Source organism: Entelurus aequoreus, linkage group LG05 (assembly GCF_033978785.1).
Source record: "Entelurus aequoreus isolate RoL-2023_Sb linkage group LG05, RoL_Eaeq_v1.1, whole genome shotgun sequence".
Classification (NCBI taxonomy): Eukaryota; Metazoa; Chordata; class Actinopteri; order Syngnathiformes; family Syngnathidae; genus Entelurus; species Entelurus aequoreus.
This window is the reverse complement of record NC_084735.1, coordinates 75,156,875-75,177,290: the sequence shown is the minus strand read 5'-3', so window position 1 is coordinate 75,177,290 and position 20,416 is coordinate 75,156,875. Positions and strand designations below refer to the sequence as shown.

The window sequence follows — 20,416 nt, the reverse complement described above, 5'->3', positions numbered from 1 at the left end:
AAACTAAAATAATGCTATTTGGTAACAGTAGAAAAGAACGTCTTAAACAAATACAAATAGACGAAGTAGACATTGAAAGGGTGAAAGAAACCAGATTCTGGGGGGTAATAATAGATGATAAAATTAATTGGAAATCTCATATATTTCAATAATGAACAAAGCAAAATATGTTGGAGACCAAAAATCTCTCCATATTCTCTACTGCTTGCTAATGTTACCGTATCTGAGTTATTGTGCAGAAATATGGGGAAACTAATACAAATGTGCACTTCATTCACTAACAGTGTTACAAAAAAAGATCAGTTAGAATAATACACAATGTTGGATATAGAGAACATACAAACCCTTTATTTATTGAATCAAAAATATTGAAATTCAACGATTTGGTAAATTTGCAAACAGCTAAAATTATGTACGAAGCAAACTATAACCTGCCACTCAAGAATGTACAACAATTCTTCTCAACCAAAGAGGAGAAATATAACCTTAGAAGGAAAAACTACTTAAAACATTTGTATGCACATACAACATTTAAGACCTTTAGCGTATCACTATGTGGAATTAAACTATGGAATGGATTAAGCAGTGAAGTGAATTAGTGAAGTGAATTACATTTATATAGCGCTTTTTCTCAAGTGACTCAAAGCGCTTTGCATTGTGAAACCCAATGTCTAAGTTACATTTAAACCAGTGTGGGTGGCACTGGGAGCAGGTGGGTAAAGTGTCTTGCCCAAGGACACAACGGCAGTAACTAGGATGGTGGAAGCGGGGATCGAACCTGCAACCCTCAAGTTGCTGGCACGGCTGCTCTACCAACCGAGCTATACCGCCCCGAAGCAAAAATGTTAAACAATGTACTGATATGACCCAGTTTAAGAGGTTGTTCAAATGAATAGTGCTTACAAAGTACAAGGAAGAATAATTGTGAGAAATACCTTCAACCTTATTGAAAACGGGATATTCTTCATCTCAGTATGTTTATCATGACTGACTTAATTATCTATTGCAAGAACTGTTGTATTAATCATTCACTGATGTAATTGTGTTACAAAAAGAAGACAGTAAATTAGCATATGTATTTGTAAATGTTTTGAAGTGGGAAAGGGGTAGGATTAAATAAGATTTGCTTCCTCCTACTCCTTTTTGGACATGATGTAAAGAAACATTATATGAAATTATGTGTGATGTATTATATTGTAAGTGTGTTCATGGTCGAAATAAACTTAACTGAATCAATTAATATTTTTTCCCAAGATGGCGCTGCAAATGGTCTTGTAGTTATTGCGTTTTTCCTCACCTTCTCTGGTCTACTTCACCAGAGAAGAACCATTAAACGTTGGACAGTCGACTGCCAAATCTTTTCACTCGTTCTCACTGAACCAGAAATAAATGCGGAGATTCTTACCGGAGGAGCCGAAGCTCTTTATAGACCTTGCCAGAGAAACAAGCAGGTGCGTTCGTTTAATTGTGGCAGACGGGACTACGCACCATCTATTCACCTGGAGAAGGTCCGCGCCCTGGCTAATAAGCTGGACGAACTGCAGCTCCTAAATGCCAGAAACACTGATCTTTGCAGATCCTTCACCCTGTGTGTTACTAAAACCTGGCTCAGTGAACACATCCCAGTAAAATAGCTGTCTGGGAAGACGAGGGGAGGCAAAATATGCTCCTACTTAAACAAAGGTTGGTGCACAGATGTCACAGTGGTGAAGCATACATGTAGTCTACATCTGGAGTTTTTGTATAAACTGTAAACTGGTTCATTCACCGTGGGAGTTCTCATTGGTTATGGTCGGTGTTTACATCCTAGCTCAGGCCTGCGTAACATAGGCAGACATAGCTTTGTTAAAATCCCCAAGAATGGCAAATTTACCCCACAAACCTCCCAAATACAGATAACATATTAAGGGGCGCTAACACACTGGACCACTGCTACACAGTAACAAAGGACTCTTTTTGGTCTGTTCCCCGTGCAGCTTTAGGACTCTCTGTTCACCGTCTAATTCACTTAATCCCGACCTACAGGCAGACGTTAAAAACTGCTAGACAAAAAGACATGGTCAAAGGAATCAAAGCAAGCTGTTACAGGTCTGTTTTGATTGTACTGATTGGAGTGTCTTTGAAATTGCATCAGAAAATCCTGACAAACTCACTGACCCTGTGACATAATCGTATATCAGCTTCTGTGTGCAGATTAGGACCTTCTGCACAAGTAACAACAAGACTTGGTTTACAACTAATTTTAGGGAAGCTGCGTCAGGCCAAGGAGGACACCTACAGGAGTGGGGGCTAGATCCTGTTCAAGCAGCCCAGGAAAAAACTGACAAAGGTGATTATGGTAGCTGAGAGGAGCTACACTAAAACGCTAAAACAAAGATCCTCACCTGATGAACTTTTAGCAGTTTGGAAAGGCCCGCGAGACGTCACCAATAAAAAACCTAAACCCCACCCCCTGCAGGTAACAGCAGACTGGCTGCAGGTTTTCACACCCATCACTCAGCCCATCAACATCACCCCAATTCTGATATATTTCTGGAATTCTGGAAGAGAATTAGCGGACATGGCTACCAATGAGGTAAGATAATCATTTTAAACAGTGTCATCTTCCTAGTAAGTAAACAAGAGTGGATTTTTTTATGATCAGAAAATGCTTAACACACAAGCAACATGAGAAATACAGTAATATAAAACGTAAAAACAAGATCAAATATGCAGTAAGAGGAAGAAAAAAACAAAGATTCAAGTGTGCAATGAAAATAAATAATGTTGAAAGTAAAATTATGTAGGAAAAACAAAGCAGAATAATAAACGATGTACTGTATATCTGTAGGCTTATGTGCAAATCATCTAGTGCAGGGGTGTCAAACGTACGCCCCGTGGGTCGGATCAGGCCCGCGAACAGGTTTTATCCGGCCCACGGGATGAGTTTGCTACATTTAAAAATGAGCCGAAATTTTCGAATGAAAGAAACTGCTGTTGTAAATGTGTCCACTAGATGTAAATGATCTTTGTAGATTATGCTACATATGTAAAAAAAAAAAAAAAAAAAAAAACATGTGATGTTAGTGCACCAGTCGAGGAAAATGAGCAAACCACATAAATAACATACTGTAATTCGATTTTGATATTCTTTTTTTATCTTGATAGATTGAAAATTAACACCAATGAACATTATCACATAATTTATTCACAAAGTATAAATAATGACAAATAAAGATATAATACTATTAACCGCAACATGTAAGTGTAAAAAAACAACATACATTTTTAAACAAAGATAATAATCGAAAGTTGTCTTTATTTTTAAGTTATCGTGCCGTGATTTTATCAGTCCGGCTGGGAGTAGATTTTTCTCCATGTAGCCCCCGATCTAAAATGAGTTTGACACCCCTGATCTAGTGTGTAAACTGTAAATGTAGCAATGTGCAAACAGTAATGTGCAAACTGATGGACTTCCTGCATTTCGAAGCGCCATCCATCCATCCATTTCCTACCGCTTGTCCCTTTCGGGGTCGCGACTTTTCAAAATATTTTTAAAGTGTCTTGACTCCTTTAAAGTGGGCCAAATTACTGAAATGGTGTACAAATTAAACCATTAACAATGTGAGTTGAGGGTTGCGCGATATGGACGATATGCAATATAAATGATACAATACATTCATTATGTCATGATAATGCATGTTGATGACACATTCTAGCTGTCCTGCAAATTTGACAGCAACAAGCGAACAAACACGTTTTTCAACGCACTGTAGCATTCTTGCTAGCCGCTAAGGTCACTCCACAGTGCAAAGCCTCTTATAAGTCAGCAATCCCTGCCTCTATGGTGGCAAAAAAACTGTTTCTTACAAATATTGTCCCAGTAGGACGAGGAATAGCTAAACACACCATGTGGAGGATAGGCTAATATTGATGGTAACAATAACAAGTAGTGTAGTATCAGGTCGATTCCATTGTGGTTATGTCGATTTGTTTTATTATCAAAAATTATTTTGTGGTTTTTGTTATTGTTGACAAACTCAGGAAATAAGTCCCTGAACATGCAAGGGTTTTAAGGGCAAAAAACTAAATATTTTAAATAGAGCCAATAGTAGGGCATAATGTAACAATTTTATAGAATTATGGATATCATCCTGTGATTTGGTCTGATTATGATCGTAATCCAAAAATGAATCATTCAACCATCTTGAAAATTTGAAGTATGAGCGTTGGTATGGCCACAACTGTCCATGTACCTACTTGGTATTAGATCAATACTCAAATTGTAGTATTGCCCAAAACTTATATCAAGTATCCCAACAACATAAGAATAATTGTGTGTTGCATTTTAACAAAAGTTTGGATAAAAACATGTTTCTACAGAAAGTAACCACTTATCAACAGTACGGTAAATTAAAAAGTAGTTTAAAAAAAAAGAATACAACCGTAAATTATGTAAAATGTTTCCGCCCGAATGCAGCTAAGATAGGCTCCAGCACCCCCCGCGACCCCAAAAAAGGGACAAGCGGTAGAAAATGGATGGATGGATGGGGTTTAAGAGGCTAAATTAGGAGCCTTTGTAACCCATTTTAAAATGGTTCTATTATCATTTATACGCCAAGTAATTTATCATGATGCATATCATGATTGTGATATAGATTAAATCAATCAATCAAAGTTTACTTATATAGCCCTTAATCACAAATGTCTCAAAGGGCTGCAAAAGCTACAACGACATCCTCGGCTTAGATCCCACATCAGGGCAAGAAAAAACTAAACTCAATGGGAACAACGAGAAACCTTGGAGGGGACCGCAGATGTGGGGACGCCCCGGGTGACTGGTGCAATGGATGCGGAGTGGATACAGTTAATAATGTGAGAGTCCAGTCCATAGTGGGGCCAGCATGGGATCCTCTTGCTTGCATACACGTCGGGTCGCAGAGATGTCACCGACTGATGCATAAGCAGTGGTCACCCCGGGTCCCGACTTAAAGGCCTACTGAAACCCACTACTACCGACCACGCAGTCTGATAGTTTATATATCAATGATGAAATCTTAACATTGCAACACATGCCAATACGGCCGGGTTAACTTATAAAGTGCAATTTTAAATTTCCCGCTAAACTTCCGGTTGAAAATGTCTTTGTATGATGACGTATGCGAGTGACGTCACTAGTTAAACGGAAGTATTGGTACACCTTTGAATCCAATACAAAAAAGCTCTGTTTTCATCTCAAAATTCCACAGTATTCTGGACATCTGTGTTGGTGAATCTTTTGCAATTTGTTTAATGAACAATGAAGACTGCAAAGAAGAAAGTTGTAGGTGGGATCGGTGTATTAGCGGCTGGCTGTAGCAACACAACCAGGAGGACTTTGACTTGGATAGCAGACGCGCTAGCCGACGCTATCCGCCGACCGGAAAGATGATCGGGTGAAGTCCTTCGTCCTTCCGTCGATCGCTGGAACGCAGGTGAGCACGGGTGTTGATGAGCAAATGAGGGCTGGCTGGCGTAGGTGGAGCGCTAATGTTTTTATCATAGCTCTGTGAGGTCCCGTTGCTAAGTTAGCTTCAATGGCGTCGTTAGCAACAGCATTGTTAATCTTCGCCAAGCTGGAAAGCATTAACCGTGTATTTACATGTCCATGGTTTAATAGTATTGTTGATTTTCTGTCTATCCTTCCAGTCAGGGGTTTATTTATTTTGTTTATATCTGCATTAGAGCCTGATGCTATCACGTTAGCTCCGTAGCTAAAGTGTTTCGCCGATGTATTGTCGTGGAGATAAAAGTCACTGTGAATGTCCATTTTGCGTTCTCGATTCTCATTTTCAAGAGGATATAGTATCCGAGGTGGTTTAAAATACAAATCCGTGATCCACAATAGAAAAAGGAGAAAGTGTGGAATCCAATGAACCCTTGTACCTAAGTTACGGTCAGAGCGAAAAAAGATACGTCCTGCACTGCACTATAGTCCTTCACTCTCACTTTCCTCATCCACAAATCTTTCATCCTCGCTCAAATTAATGGGGTAATCGTCGCTTTCTCGGTCCGAATCTCTCTGGCTGCTGGTGTAAACAATAGGGAAATGTGAGCAGCACTCCAGCTTGTGGCGTCACGCTACTTCCGGTAGGGGCAAGGCTTTTTTTTATCAGTGACCAAAAGTTGCGAACTTTATCGTCGTTGTTCTCTACTAAATCCTTTCAGCAAAAATATGGCAATATCGCAAAATGATCAAGTATGACACATAGAATGGATCTGCTATCCCTGTTTAAATTTTTAAAAATCATTTCAGTAGGCCTTTAATGTGAAAGTCCGGTCCATAGTGAGGCCAGCAGCGGATCATCTTGAATGGAGACAAGTCAACAGCGCAGAGACGTCACCAGTTGATCCAAAGAGGAGTGGTCCATCTTGGGTCCCGACTTGGAACAGCTAGCGCCTCTCTCACTTCATGCGGCCATCATTGTAAACAATAGGGAACTTTGCGTATATGTTCAACTGACTACGTCACGCTACTTCCGGTAGGGGCAAGCCTTTTTTTTATCAGATACCAAAAGTTGCAATCTTTATCGTCGTTGTTCTATACTAAATCCTTTCAGCAAAAATATGGCAATATCGCGAAATTATCAAGTATGACACATAGAATAGATCTGCTATCCCCGTTTAAATAAAAAAAATTCATTTCAGTAGGCCTTTAAAGGTTAGAGTATACAAATGAGTTTTAAGATGGGACTTCAATTATTCTACTGAGGTAGCATCTCTAACTGTTACCGGTAGGGCTCTCCAGAGTACTGGAGCCCAAATAAAAAACGCTCTAAAGCCCGCAGACTTTTTGGGGGGCTCTGGGAATCACTAATAAGCCACAGTTCTTTGAACGCAGATTTCTGGCCAGGACATATTGTACAATACAATCAGCAAGATAGGATGGAGCTACACCGTTAAGTATTTTATACGTAAGTAGTAAAACCTTACAGTCGCATCTTAAGTGCGCAGGGACGTCACCGACTGATGCATAAGGAGTGGTCACCCCGGGTCCTGATTTCATGTGCAAGTCCAGTCCATTGGGAGGCCAGCAGGGGATCATCTTGAATGGAGCTTTTTCGCGGCAGCAGACCTTCCTGGACGTGACGTGTTTTGTTGATTGTAGACCATATCCCCCATCTCTGTGTGAGTTCAACTTCATGTTCCCTCTATCAAGAGGGAGCTCCAGTGGGCCACTTACCCCAAGCGCAGGGCCTGGTTGCTGGGGTAAAAAAGGGTCGATAGGCCTGGCAGGCTGCTCCGGAGGTGGATGGAGGGTCAATATGGTTGAATGGGGCTTTCATTTTGATGTGTAGCTTATTCAAATAAAATCAATAGGAAAACCTTTAATGTAATGAGATTTAATACAAGAGTTGTTACATTATTTAGCTACCACTGCAAACGGCCACCATAAAGTTAAATGACTGATAGTGTCAATCACACTGCGAGAATACACTTTCCGCCATTATCAATACAGTACTTCCCAATCCATGCCAATGAAGCATATTGATCCGATTAGTGATGGCAGTGGAGGAGAGGCCTCATAATGCGGAGGCATTGATTATGGCTAACAACAACTTTGATGTGGACACAATGCAGTCTCTCCCTTCCTGCCTCTGATAAACCCCGGGGCCTCAGAGGAGATTGGGTTTACATAGAAGGGCCGGTCGGTATGAATCCTGACGCCCTGCGAGGGAGTGATGGAACAGCAAAGATATTACAATATGGCTGTATATGAAAGAATACATTAGTCAAGGGAACTAAAAAAAGATGCTGGTTAAACCTATTTTATCAGATTTTCAAGGGGCAACACTGGCGCATGCGTGTTGGTTGAAAGGCCCACCTCGACTTACTTCAACTCGGTCCTCCTCAAATAGTGGAGCGGGCCCGCCTGGGGGTGTGACCTCGGGGAACGTGCTTTTTTTTTGCCATACCAGAATATGAAGCGTATGTAGCACTTGGCTTCACTGTAAGACGAGGAAAGACCAGGGTACAATGTAATGCAGATGTATAGTTATAACAATTTTATAGACAAATTATACTATTTATAGTCACGGTGGAGAGTGGAAGGAGCGCAAAATATTCCTGGGGTGGGGGCGTAAAAGAAAATATTTGAGAAGCACTGCTTAACTGAACTTGTTATTATAGGTTTTTAATACATTTCCACACTTTTTTTTTTTTAAGTTGAAGTTCTCATAATTCTTCTTACTTAGTTGTGATGGACAATTTGTTCCGTCAACTTGACAACAATAGTTCTTCTGACTAAAAACCAAAAACACCTTTATCAGTGTACGTATTACATCGTTGTTTTGTCGAAACTATTACTCATCAACTTGCAAATTTACAGTTAATAGCTGGTTACATTTTGCTTGGATGTGGATCCATCTACATTTCTGTCAAAATATAATAGGCACTTATTCTTCTGTTGTTTGGATACAGTACATTAGTTTTGGGTAAAAGTACAAATGGGGGAATCGATCCAATACCAAGTAGTTAGAGGGGCAGTATTGTTAATTCTTGAAATGCTCAAGATCATTAATTGTTTAAACTTTTAATATCAACTATAATCCGACAAAAACACAGGATGGCGTATCAATGTCAATTGATATTTCAAGTATTTCATAATTCTCTTTTATTACACACAAGATGGATAATAAAGTCAATAGTGCAAAATAACTAAACAAACGCAAAAAACCCCATTGTCTTTTATTTTCTGAGTTTGTAAACAATAACAAAAACACCAACAAAAAGAATGTGTTATAATAAAAAAATATTGGTCTAATCAAGCTATTACCAATGTTATACTTGGTATTGTTACTGTCGATATTTGTATCTATCCACCCACCCCTGTTTACATCCAAGAATTCTAGCTTAGCGGTTAGCTATGATTTTTGTATCCTTCTACGGTGTGTAGTGTAGCATGTTGAGCTATTTCTTGTACTTTACCCAGCAGGCACAAGACATTAAAACAACTTTTTGAATTAGGTCCTGATGTTGAGCAACTCAAACCTAATTTAGGAACAACATGCTTTTTGACGACGTTTAACCAACGTTAGGTTCTGACGTTGATTTGACCATAGGCGCCGATCTACATTTCTGCCAGTGGGTGCTCGGACGGGCAGTAAATCTGACGCTACTTTTCTGCGGCTATGTCAGCAGGGCCGCCAAGTGCAAAATCTGCTACGATAAGAATATTTAATAACAATACGAGGATTTTGTTCCAAAAGGAAGTAAAAAAGTTAGATTCCATTGGAAAGTCAGCTGGTGTCGTCGCTCTGACATCACTGGCAGCACTTTTTGCCCAAATGAAAACGATATTTATTTTGCTTTAATAAATGAGGTCAGTGTCCCACCAACTACCAGGAAGGATTTCACTTTTGTATGAAGTGTGCCACTTTAGTTTTGCCCTGCATGGGCACTCGTCTTTGTTTCGTGATTGTTTTGTTGCAAAACCACTAAAAACTGGGATTTCATTGGCTGTCAACATGTAACATGTGGTGTTTTCATAGGAACTTCCCCAATCTGCTTTCACTTTCTGTTTGAAATCATTGCAACACATTTGCTGTCAGTTCTGTCGTCACTTTTCTCTGAAACAATCATGACTTCAAGGCAAAAAGGATATTTCTTGTCAGTCGCAACAATAAAAAGGAATGTTTGTGTGGACAAAAGCCACAAATTTCATTTTTACCCAATTATCGTGTTCTATACAGGCCAACACTATTATTATTAGTAGTAGTAGTAGTAGTAGATGTATTATCATCAGCTGTTGATACATAACTCAGAAGAGGGTAAACAATGGCTACACAATATAATTAACATTTAATAGTTGTTATGATATAGGTTGTTCACATTGTAACTATGAAAGTAAACAGTTGCAAACTGAATGGGACTGATTCTTCCAACTGGAAAATGAAAACAATTGTAATAATTAGGAGCAGAGGTGGGTTAGAGCAGTGGTCCCCAACCTTTTTGTAACTGCGGACCGGTCAACGCTTGAAAATTTGCCCCACGGACCGGGGGGTTATGGTATTTACTTATTTATTTATTTTTGGTCATAAAAAAATACAATCATGTGTGCTTACGGACTGTATCCCTGCAGACTGTATTGATCTATATTGATATATAATGTAGGAACCAGAAATATTAATAACAGAAAGAAACAACCCTTTTGTGCGAATGAGTGTGAATGAGTGTAAATGGGGGAGGGAGGTTTTTTGGATTGGTGCACTAATTGTAAGTGTATCTTGTGTTTTTTATGTTGGGGCTACTGGGTTAGAGTACCCAAACATTGTAAGAGTAGTGTTTTTTTAGAATAATAGGACTTAAAGGCCTACTGAAACCCACTACTACCGACCACGCAGTCTGATAGTTTATATATCAATGATGAAATCTTAACAATGCAACACATGCCAATACGGCCGGGTTAACTTATAAAGTGCAATTTTAAATTTCCCGCTAAACTTCCGGTTCGAAACGCCTCTGAGGATGACGTATGCGCGTGACGTAGCCCGGGGAACACGGGTATGCCTTCCACATTGAAGCCAATACGAAATAGCTGTTTTTATCTCATTCTGAGTGTATTCTGGACATCTGTGTTGGTGAATCTGTTGCAATTATGTTCATTGCATTATGGAGAAAGAAGCTGAGCAAGCAAAGAAGAAAGTTGTCGGTGCGAAGCGTCTATTTTGCGAGGGAAGTCAGCAGCAACACGTACACAGCCGGCGCTTCTTTGTTTACATTCCCGAAAGATGCAGTCAAGATGGAAGAACTCGGATAACAGAGACTCTAACCAGGAGGACTTTTGACTTCGATACACAGACGCCTGTAGAGAACTGGGACAACACAGACTCTTACCAGGATTACTTTGATTTGGATGACAGAGACGCAGACGTGCTACCGTGAGTATGCAGCTTTGGCTTCCAAACATTTGATCGCTTGACCGTACGTGCGCGTCACGTACGTAACTTTTTATAAATATATAAGCTTTATGAACCTTGGGTTAGGTGAACGGTCTTTTGGGCTGAGTGATTGTGTGTGTTGATCAGGTGTTTGAATTGTATTGGCGTGTTCTATGGAGCTAGGAGCTAGCAGAGGAGCTAGGAGCTAGCATAACAAACACGTAGGTGTTTTTATGCAGGATTAATTTGTGGCATATTAAATATAAGCCTGGTTGTGTTGTGGCTAATAGAGTATATATATGTCTTGTGTTTATTTACTGTTTTAGTCATTCCCAGCTGAATACCAGGTACCGTGAGTATGCAGCTTTGGCTTCCAAACATTTGATCGCTTGACCGTACGTGCGCGTCACGTACGTAACTTTTTTTTAAATATATAAGCTTTATGAACCTTGGGTTAGGTGAACGGTCTTTTGGGCTGAGTGATTGTGTGTGTTGATCAGGTGTTTGAATTGTATTGGCGTGTTCTATGGAGCTAGGAGCTAGCAGAGGAGCTAGGAGCTAGCATAACAAACACGCAGGTGTTTTTATGCAGGATTAATTTGTGGCATATTAAATATAAGCCTGGTTGTGTTGTGGCTAATAGAGTATATATATGTCTTGTGTTTATTTACTGTTGTAGTCATTCGCAGCTGAATATCAGGTCACCCCCGGCTCTCACAGCATCTTCCCTATCTGAATAACTTCAACTCCCCACTAGTCCTTCACTTGCACTTTACTCATCCACAAATCTTTCATCCTCGCTCAAATTAATGGGGAAATTGTCCGAATCTCTCTCACTTCATGCGGCCATCATTGTAAACAATAGGGAACTTTGCGTATATGTTCAATTGACTACGTCACGCTACTTCCGGTAGGGGCAAGCCTTTTTTTTATCAGATACCAAAAGTTGCGATCTTTATCGTCGTTGTTCTATACTAAATCCTTTCAGCCAAAATATGGCAATATCGCGAAATGATCAAGTATGACACATAGAATAGATCTGCTATCCCCGTTTAAATAAAAAAATGTCATTTCAGTAGGCCTTTAAGTACAAAACCCAACACATGCGCGGTTTTTGCTTGTTGGTGAGACAGAATTGCTCGTTAATACCTCGCCAAGCTACAAAATACCATCCGAAGCGTCTCATCAGAGGATGAGTTTTGATTTGTAATTGTTCGTTCCCTCCACAGTCGCGCCTCATCATTAATTCATGAGGCCTACATACTGTACTGTAGAATGGCCCACATCATCGATTCAGTCAAGAAATGTGCAAGTGAGACAGGGACTGAGTGCGAAAGCAGAAGAAGTACCACATGTGACCGCTTTCACTTTTTTAACCAGCTAACCCTTTGTGTAACTATTTTATATTCTGCACGGGACTTTCAGGGGGGCGACTTTTGTCTTAGCGAGAAGGGAAAAGCAGAGGAAGGGCAGCCAACAAGCCCTACAGAGCTGCCATGACCTCATTATTCCACGCTCCACTCAATGACCCCCAAGCAAAGGAGTGGAGAGTCAGTGGCGCCCTCTGCTGTCAATTTTGGCTACTGCAATGGCGTCCTGTTTGATTTATAGTTCTTCTGTGGGCGGTGGTGACAAACTTATAATTCTCTTCCGAAACACTAAGGGGCATGAATTGACTTAAACAAGTCGGTGTTACCATTTAGTGGTCAATTGTACGGAAAATGTACTGTACTGTGCAATCTACTAATAAAAGTTTCAATCAATCAATCAGGCTGTGTCTCCAGAAGGAGCAACTGCAGCTGTTGTTGACTCCATACTGTATTTTCTTCCTGTGAAGTGCCGACATCGACGTCTGTGAAAACTTGGAAACAAATGTTACCTTTGCAACCTCATACTATTGGCTAAGTTTTATATTCATAAATGTAAGGTTCTCAATACCCGACCTGTTTTTTGTGCCTTAAACAAAAAGCTGTGAAAACTATAATTGTTATGCTCCAAATTTAAAGTACTTGTGTGTGTGTGTGTGTGTGTGTATATATATATATATATATATATATATATATATATATATATATATATATATATATATATATATATATATATATATATATATATATATATATATATATATATATTACAGTACAGGCCAAACGTTTGGACACGCCTTCTCCTCATTCAATGACTTTTCTTTATTTTCATGACTATTTACATTGCAGATTGTCACTGAAGGCATCGAAACTATGAATGAACACATGTGGAGTTATGTACTTAACAAAAAAAGGTGAAATAATTATAGTTCTAGTTTCTTCAAAATAGCCACCCTTTTGCTCTGATTGCTGCTTTGCACACTCGTGGCATTCTCTCGATGAGCTTCAAGCACACCTGTGAAGTGAAAAACCATTTCAGGTGACTACCTCTTGAAGCTCATCGAGAGAATGCCAAGAGTGTGCAAAAAAGTAATCAGAGCAAAGGGTGGCTATTTTGAAGAAACTAGAATATAAAACATGTTTTTAGTTATTTCACCTTTCTTTGTTAAGTACATAACTCCACATGTGTTCATTCATAGTTTTGATGCCTTCAGTGACAATCTACAATGTAAATAGTCATGAAAATAAAGAAAACGCATTGAATGAGAAGGTGTATCCAAACTTTTGGCCTGTAGTGTATATATGTTTTACATTCTCCTATAATTACTTTATTAAATTAACAACCTCCTGGTGCTGTATTGTACTGTTTTTGTACTTGTTTTAATTATCCTTGTTATTATTTAATGTTTTTGAATATTTTTAAATGTTGAACTTTATAAATAAATGCACAATCATCAGATTACTTGAAATGGACATTTTACTTATTAACCAGAGGGAAATACCTTTGTGAAAATGGACTGTGCAACTTCTGACGAGTGGCGGCAGAGGACGCTATTATTATTTGCAACGCTATTCGGCCAACTCGAGACATGGGACTAGAGAGCCATCATGTAAAAACCTGTTAAATAACTTTTAAGTAAACGACATGCTGATGTTATTGTGTATGGTAGAGGTTTACAAACTTTTTGTTTCAGGGTCAACACGGGCTTTTCAAATTTGATTCGGGCCGGGCGATCACATGATGCATTTCAAAGCATATTATATCTGTTGAGAGTAGAGTATACTTCCCAAACATGGGCTATACATCTGTTTTCAACAATATCATATCAGGACCTCAAAGAAACACAAAAATGGTATAACAGGGTTAACACTTACATTCTCTTTCAGTGGGAGCAGTGTTGTTGATCGGACATTTTTTTGCCAACACGTCGAAGTCTAGTATCAGTTTTTTCTCAAAACAGATCTTTGCTTAATTTTGTTCTAATATTTGGTGGGCCGGGTTAAAAAGACCAACGGCCTGACGTGGCATGAGAGAGGATATGTGTCAGAATTGAACCTGTTGGCACAAGATTGTCAATAAAAGTTAAGAGTGCTGTACTTTGTGACATTTTTCTCGGCGCAATAACAACACAATACGATGAAAAACCCACATTCAGTTATTATTTTTAGAGCGCCGAGATAATAAGTACACTATATCAGTTTTCTGGCAAATGTTTAATCACTGTTTTTATATTTCATACGATCATTTGTGCATCTCAAGCACAAAGTCTGCTCACCTGTGTTCAGGGACCTTCCTTGGCAAAAACTGACCAACCACAGCTCTGCGTTTTGCGTCGCCGGCGACGCAAACCTAGGATTTTTTTGGAGGTGCACATAGGCTATATGCGGGTGGCTACACAGAGGGAGGGGGGACGACGGCGTCACTTAAGCAAACTACGCAATGCGAGACTATACACCAGGATTTAGGGACAGGGGTGTCCGAACCTTTTCCATTGAAAATGTAAAACATATGGGAGCCATTTTGATGTGTTTCATGTTAAAACCAATTATAGATTTGTTTTATACCTTTAGGGCTCCCCTTAAGTAGGGATTCAGTCATAAAAATATAAAAATATGTATATGTATATATTCTGTCTATATTAAGTTTATATATACAGGTATATGTATATTGCCATCTTTTTTGTTTTGTCTTTTTTTTTTTTTTAATTGAACAACAAATATACATTTATAATTCACACAACAGTCAAGGCACTTTCAACAACAAGGAAAGAAAACAAAAGCAAATACAGATAGAGTAATAAATATTAATAAATAATAATAATAAAAAACGGTTGTTTTTTTTTTAAGTCAAAAAGGGCTACCTGAATCACTTTAAATGTTTTTCACAAAGATAACAATTTAAGGGCTTTTGTACTCTTAATCATTCTCCAAGATTTGATTGATAATTGTAAACCATTAAGCCAATTAGAAAATGTAGGCCTTACTTTCATAAATCGACATTTATGTGGAAAAAATGTTGGCTGGAGCATAATAATATTGACAAACATTTCTATGTTACAGTCGTTTATAAAAAATACCAAATTTGATCTCTTCTATAGAGAATGGGGACATCTCCACACCCTTGTTTCTCAGCCAATCTCTGATCTCCTCCCAAAACACATGTACACTCTCACATTCCACAAACCGATGATTGACATCCTCTACAGCAGGGGTCCCCAAACTTTTTGACTCGGGGGCCGCATTGGGTTAAAAAAAAATTGGCCGGGGGCCGGGCATTATATATATATATATATATATATATATATATATATATATATATATATATATATATATATATATATATACATATATATACACATTTATGTATACTGTATATATATATATATATATATATATATATATATATATATATATATATATATATATATATATATATATACATATATATGTTAATATATATATATATATATACAGTATACATATATATATATATATATATATACAGTATACATATATATATACATATACATATATATATATATATACATATACATATATATATACATATACATACATATATATATATATATATATATATATATATATATATATATATATATATATATATACATACATATATATATATATATATATATATATATACATATACATACACACATACATATATATATATATATATATATACATATATATATATATATATATATATATATATATATATATATATATATATATTATATATATATATGTATATATATATATATATATATATATATATATATATATATATATACATTGTCTTTATATTCCAGCGAGTTAATCCGTTTTGTCATTTAACATTGTCACGTTATCGATGGGAAAATTCATTTTTAGACAATATGATTTGCCTGAGCGGCTAGGAGACACCGAGAGTAACAAGCGGTAGAAAATGGATTAGAAATGGAAGATTTAAAAAAATTAAAAAACATTTAAAACATTGGGACTTCCCGCGGGCCAGATTTTGGATGCTAGGGGGCATTAGTTTGGGGACCCCTGCTCTACAGCTCCACATATATAACAGCCATCAGCCTCCATGTTAAATTTAAGTTTCAAAAAATAATTTGAAGCGTATATTCCATTAATAATTTTTAATAGTATTTCTTTAATTTTGGGAAGAATTTGGTATGTAATATATCTTTGGCTTATTTTCCTTAGCTCAACTTTTGTAAACTCCTTCAGGATATGTCTTTTATTGCCATCTTGTCTCGGCGTTCTCTTAACGGTTCTTCCGGGTGGGGATGACGTCATTACGCAACGTGTGAAATGACGTCAGCAACATGGCAGGTTGGGGCGGGAAAAGCGCGCCGAAGTTCGCCGACATTTTTACTTAAAAATATTGCAACAGCGCTATTTTTAATCATTCAGAGGTGACTATTACATCAAGAGGACGACATACGAGCAATTTGCTAAGACATTTGAACATACAGTCTGCACTGAATGTCGCGTTTTTGGCAGCAGCAATCATCTGACGTAAATACAACAGGTGCTAATGGCGTCTATTATGTTAGTGCTATTCCCTGTTACATTAAAATGAATGCCTTCCCTTTCAGGGAGACATATTCTGGCTGGTTTGGAGGCGGGCAATAATGGCTGCAGTTCACGTCCGCCGCTAGGTTTCACCGCCAAGAGTACCACTCTGCCCGGGGAACGACGAATGTCACCGAGCAGTGACAAAGTTTGTGGTCAAAACCTTACAACAATTTGCCACAAAGATGCTCCTTCGGTAGGTGAATGTTCAATTGTACTCAGAGAAAAGTTGCATGTTTTCCTCAAACCACATTTTCGCTTAGTCATTATATTATACAGGTGGAACTCTTAAAATTAGAATATTGTGTAGAAGTCTATTCATGTCAGCAATTCAACTTCAAATGTGAAACTAATATGTGACATTAACTTATTACATGCAAAGTGAGGTATGTCAAACCTTTGTTTAATACAACTTTGATGATCATGGCTTACAGTTCTGAGATTTCCAATTCAAGGTTTTCATAAACTGTAAGCCATAATCATCAACATTATATCAAAATGTCTGTCGTTTGAACAACTGAATGAACATTCTCTAAGACTGGGGATTTCATTTTTTGACAAGGGTTGCATCCTCTTTATTAATAAAGAATGTGAAACAAAATATTTTGAAAACTTTTTTTTTTTTAAAAAGCACGACAATCGTACAATAAAAGTTATTGATTTTATTCCCAAAAGTATCACAATGGAAACACAGCGGACAAACGCAGGTTAAAACTGCCCCAAACCACTTAGAAACACATGAAAATAAGAGCACAGCATAGCTTCTACTCAGAGACCATCTAGATTAGCTAGCATACTGCGAAGTAAATGATCAGATTGCAAGCTAGCCTCACAAGCTACTACTAATTGGATGCTGGCGTTGTCATGTATTTTATTTGTGGATGTCTAAGCATTAGCTCGCTAGCATAACTAGTTTGTGAAATAACTTAAAACTTAGCGGTCAATTCTTCCAAATCTTGGCGATAAATGATGTCCCTTTAGGATATGGTAAGGCAGTTTCATTGCTACCTGGCCATATTTGTTGTTAGCGTCCGTATGCTAACGAGGCTCTAGGTTGGCTGCAGCTGCTTTAACACAATTCGCGACACTACACACTTAAAAAACATCATATTGTGCTTAAAATTGGACACTAGCTTCGTCATGTATTGTATTTGTGGACGTGTTAGCCTAGCATTAGCTAGCTAGCATAACTCCTTTGTAAAGTAACTTAACAGGTAGCGGTCAATTCTTCCAAATCTTGGCGATAAATGCTGTCCCTTTAGGATTTGGTAAGGCGCTATCATTGCTATGTGGCCATATTTGTTGTTAGCGTCCGTATGCTAACCAGGCTCTAGGTTAGCTGCAGCTGCTTCAACACAATTCGTGACACTACACACATAAAAAACATCATATTGTGCTTTTAAAACCAGAAAGTGATGGCCCCATCTGACCCAAACACCCATTTGTCTTCACTCTCAACCTCCCTCCCATAGTCTATTAAAAAAATACAGTCCTCAAAATAGATTACACTCTTAATTTGCTAAGCAAAACTCCCCGAACATTTTTTACGGCGTTTCTCTAAACTCAAAACTTGAGCACGTCCATCTCACAAATATATATTTAAATATTTACATGCAGAATAGCAATAATTCTACCTTCCGTGTGCCCGAGATTACTTTCTGGGAAACATCTAAAAGCGTTTTTTTTGTTTTTTTTTACTGAAAAATGGTCAATGCAATATTTCTAGCATTAGTATTTTGTGTATAAAAGTCGTGAAAAAGTCAGAATCGGCATTCAGGGCTCTCTCAGGACGATGGAAGACACAAAAGGTCATCAGTAGACGGGATGGGTGATGTCTCGATGTTCTTCTTGTTCCCTGATTCCTGTTTGAAAGAAGCAGACGTGTCTCCTATTAAAAGTCGGCATCACTGAAAAAGCAGCAAGTGAATTCTTTAGCTAACTAAAGTCTAAAAAAATGATGCATGTGGTATGGATATCGTGCAAATTCTGTTTAAGTGTGGTTTTACTTGCTTTTAACTTATTCACCCTGTAAAGCACCGTGCACCGTTGTGATGTTGTAAGGTGCTATACAAATAAACCTTGATTGATTGATTGAAAAAATATCAATTTAGGACTATTGGCCACTAGATGAGATCAAAGCAATCGGAGCACACTGTTCAGTATGGTGGCCATAGATTGGCTCAGCCTCAGGCAGCATTATAATATCAGATTTTAAAAAGTGTAAAAGTGTAACTTCGTGGGTTAGGTGAATCTTCTGGCACCTAATGATTCGATCCGATTCCTTGGGTGATGATTCGATTCCGAATCGATTTTGGATTCAACACGATTCTCGATTCAAACCGATTCTCGCAATGTATTATTTGGTGTAATGAATATAATGAAATGTTTTCAAAGCAGGTTACAGGTTAGAAAATATCCTTCTGGTTGCATGGAGATAGCCTAAAAAAATATATTTTTTATTTATTTATTTATTTTATTTTTTAAGTTTAAATAACTTTTTTTTAATCGATTTTTGATCATTATAAATCGATTCAAAATCAGGTTTAATAAGAGTTGCGATGTGTATAAATGTTTTCTGCACCCCTAATGTCGGTGTTATTTCATGTCAAGAGGGCTCTCTGACCTTAATTTTCCTGCTCTAGCTATGAAAATATTTGGTATAACAATAGATTGTTTGTTTGAATGTGTGGAACTGGGTTTTTATTTTGGGGGTTTTTTTTTGGTTTGCTGTAATTTTTTTACATTCTATTTCCACTACAGGATCACAATCCTTTTTATTTTTGTATTGTATTTACAACCTATTCTGATTAACTTATGCTATTTATATCCTAATGTATTTAAATTATTATGTACATATTACTGATCTTGTGGTATTCTTCGGGCTAAATCTGGGACCTTGGGTACTAAATTTAGTGCCATTTCATGTGTTATGACAATAGTTCTTTAATACCTTAATAATTGCCACTTTGCGAATATATTTACCATGGTCAGTGGTACTGTATTAGGAAATACAGGTTTTAGGTAAATATCCCTCCCAAACCCTTTTCCCCTTCACAATACTAATTAGACTACTGTAAACTGTAATAATCTCAAAAACATGTCTGCAGTAGCACCTCTTTGCCACCAAGAGGTGCTACTTCCTGTGATTATAGTCTGTGCTTGAGCGAGGTGCGACTACTACTGCTGTTAATTCAACCCAACAATGCTAATTCATATAAGGTGGCTAATGTTGCAGGCTCATACCCGTCAGAAAACGTCTTCGCCTCTCTCGATGACGATGGTCCTGTCTTCGTTGATGGACGATGAAGTCTCGTAGTCGTCACCCAGCAGGCCAAGTAGGGGGTACTGGTTCCTGTACCTGCATCGACGTAAAACACCAGGTTTTAGGTACTGTTTGTGGACGATGAACACCTACCAGTGTGATCTTGTTGACGTACCTCTTAGTGATGATGGTCTTCTTGACATTCTGGGAGCTGTCGTTCCTTCCCTGCATGAGCCTTCTGATCTCCTGTACAGTCCAAACAGGGTTAACAATCAGCTGAGTCGTGTTGAAGGAGCAAACTG

At 38.0% G+C, this 20,416-nt stretch overlaps 1 protein-coding gene and 1 long non-coding RNA gene across 4 annotated transcripts in view; one reads left to right on the top strand and one right to left on the bottom strand.

Annotated features, from left to right (window-relative positions):
* Positions 1-2,245: 2,245 nt before the first annotated feature.
* On the top strand, positions 2,246-20,340 carry LOC133651034 (uncharacterized). The gene is made up of 4 exons (XR_009826359.1): positions 2,246-2,329; positions 2,459-2,575; positions 16,876-17,048; positions 20,088-20,340. It is a non-coding gene; the product is annotated as an uncharacterized LOC133651034 (long non-coding RNA).
* Positions 17,396-20,416, bottom strand: part of LOC133651033 (protein POF1B-like) — a 39,282-nt gene continuing 36,261 nt past the window's right edge. For 2 of the 3 annotated variants that reach the window (XM_062048908.1, XM_062048909.1), the window contains 3 exons: positions 20,290-20,360; positions 20,096-20,210; positions 17,397-18,714 (listed from right to left, as the gene is read on the bottom strand). In XM_062048908.1, the coding sequence (XP_061904892.1) occupies positions 20,099-20,210; positions 20,290-20,360 (183 nt within the window). In that variant the 3' untranslated portion in view covers positions 17,397-18,714; positions 20,096-20,098. Of the gene's footprint in view, positions 18,715-20,095; positions 20,211-20,289; positions 20,361-20,416 lie in introns of all 3 variants that reach the window. The other variant, XM_062048907.1, reaches the window with a different exon arrangement.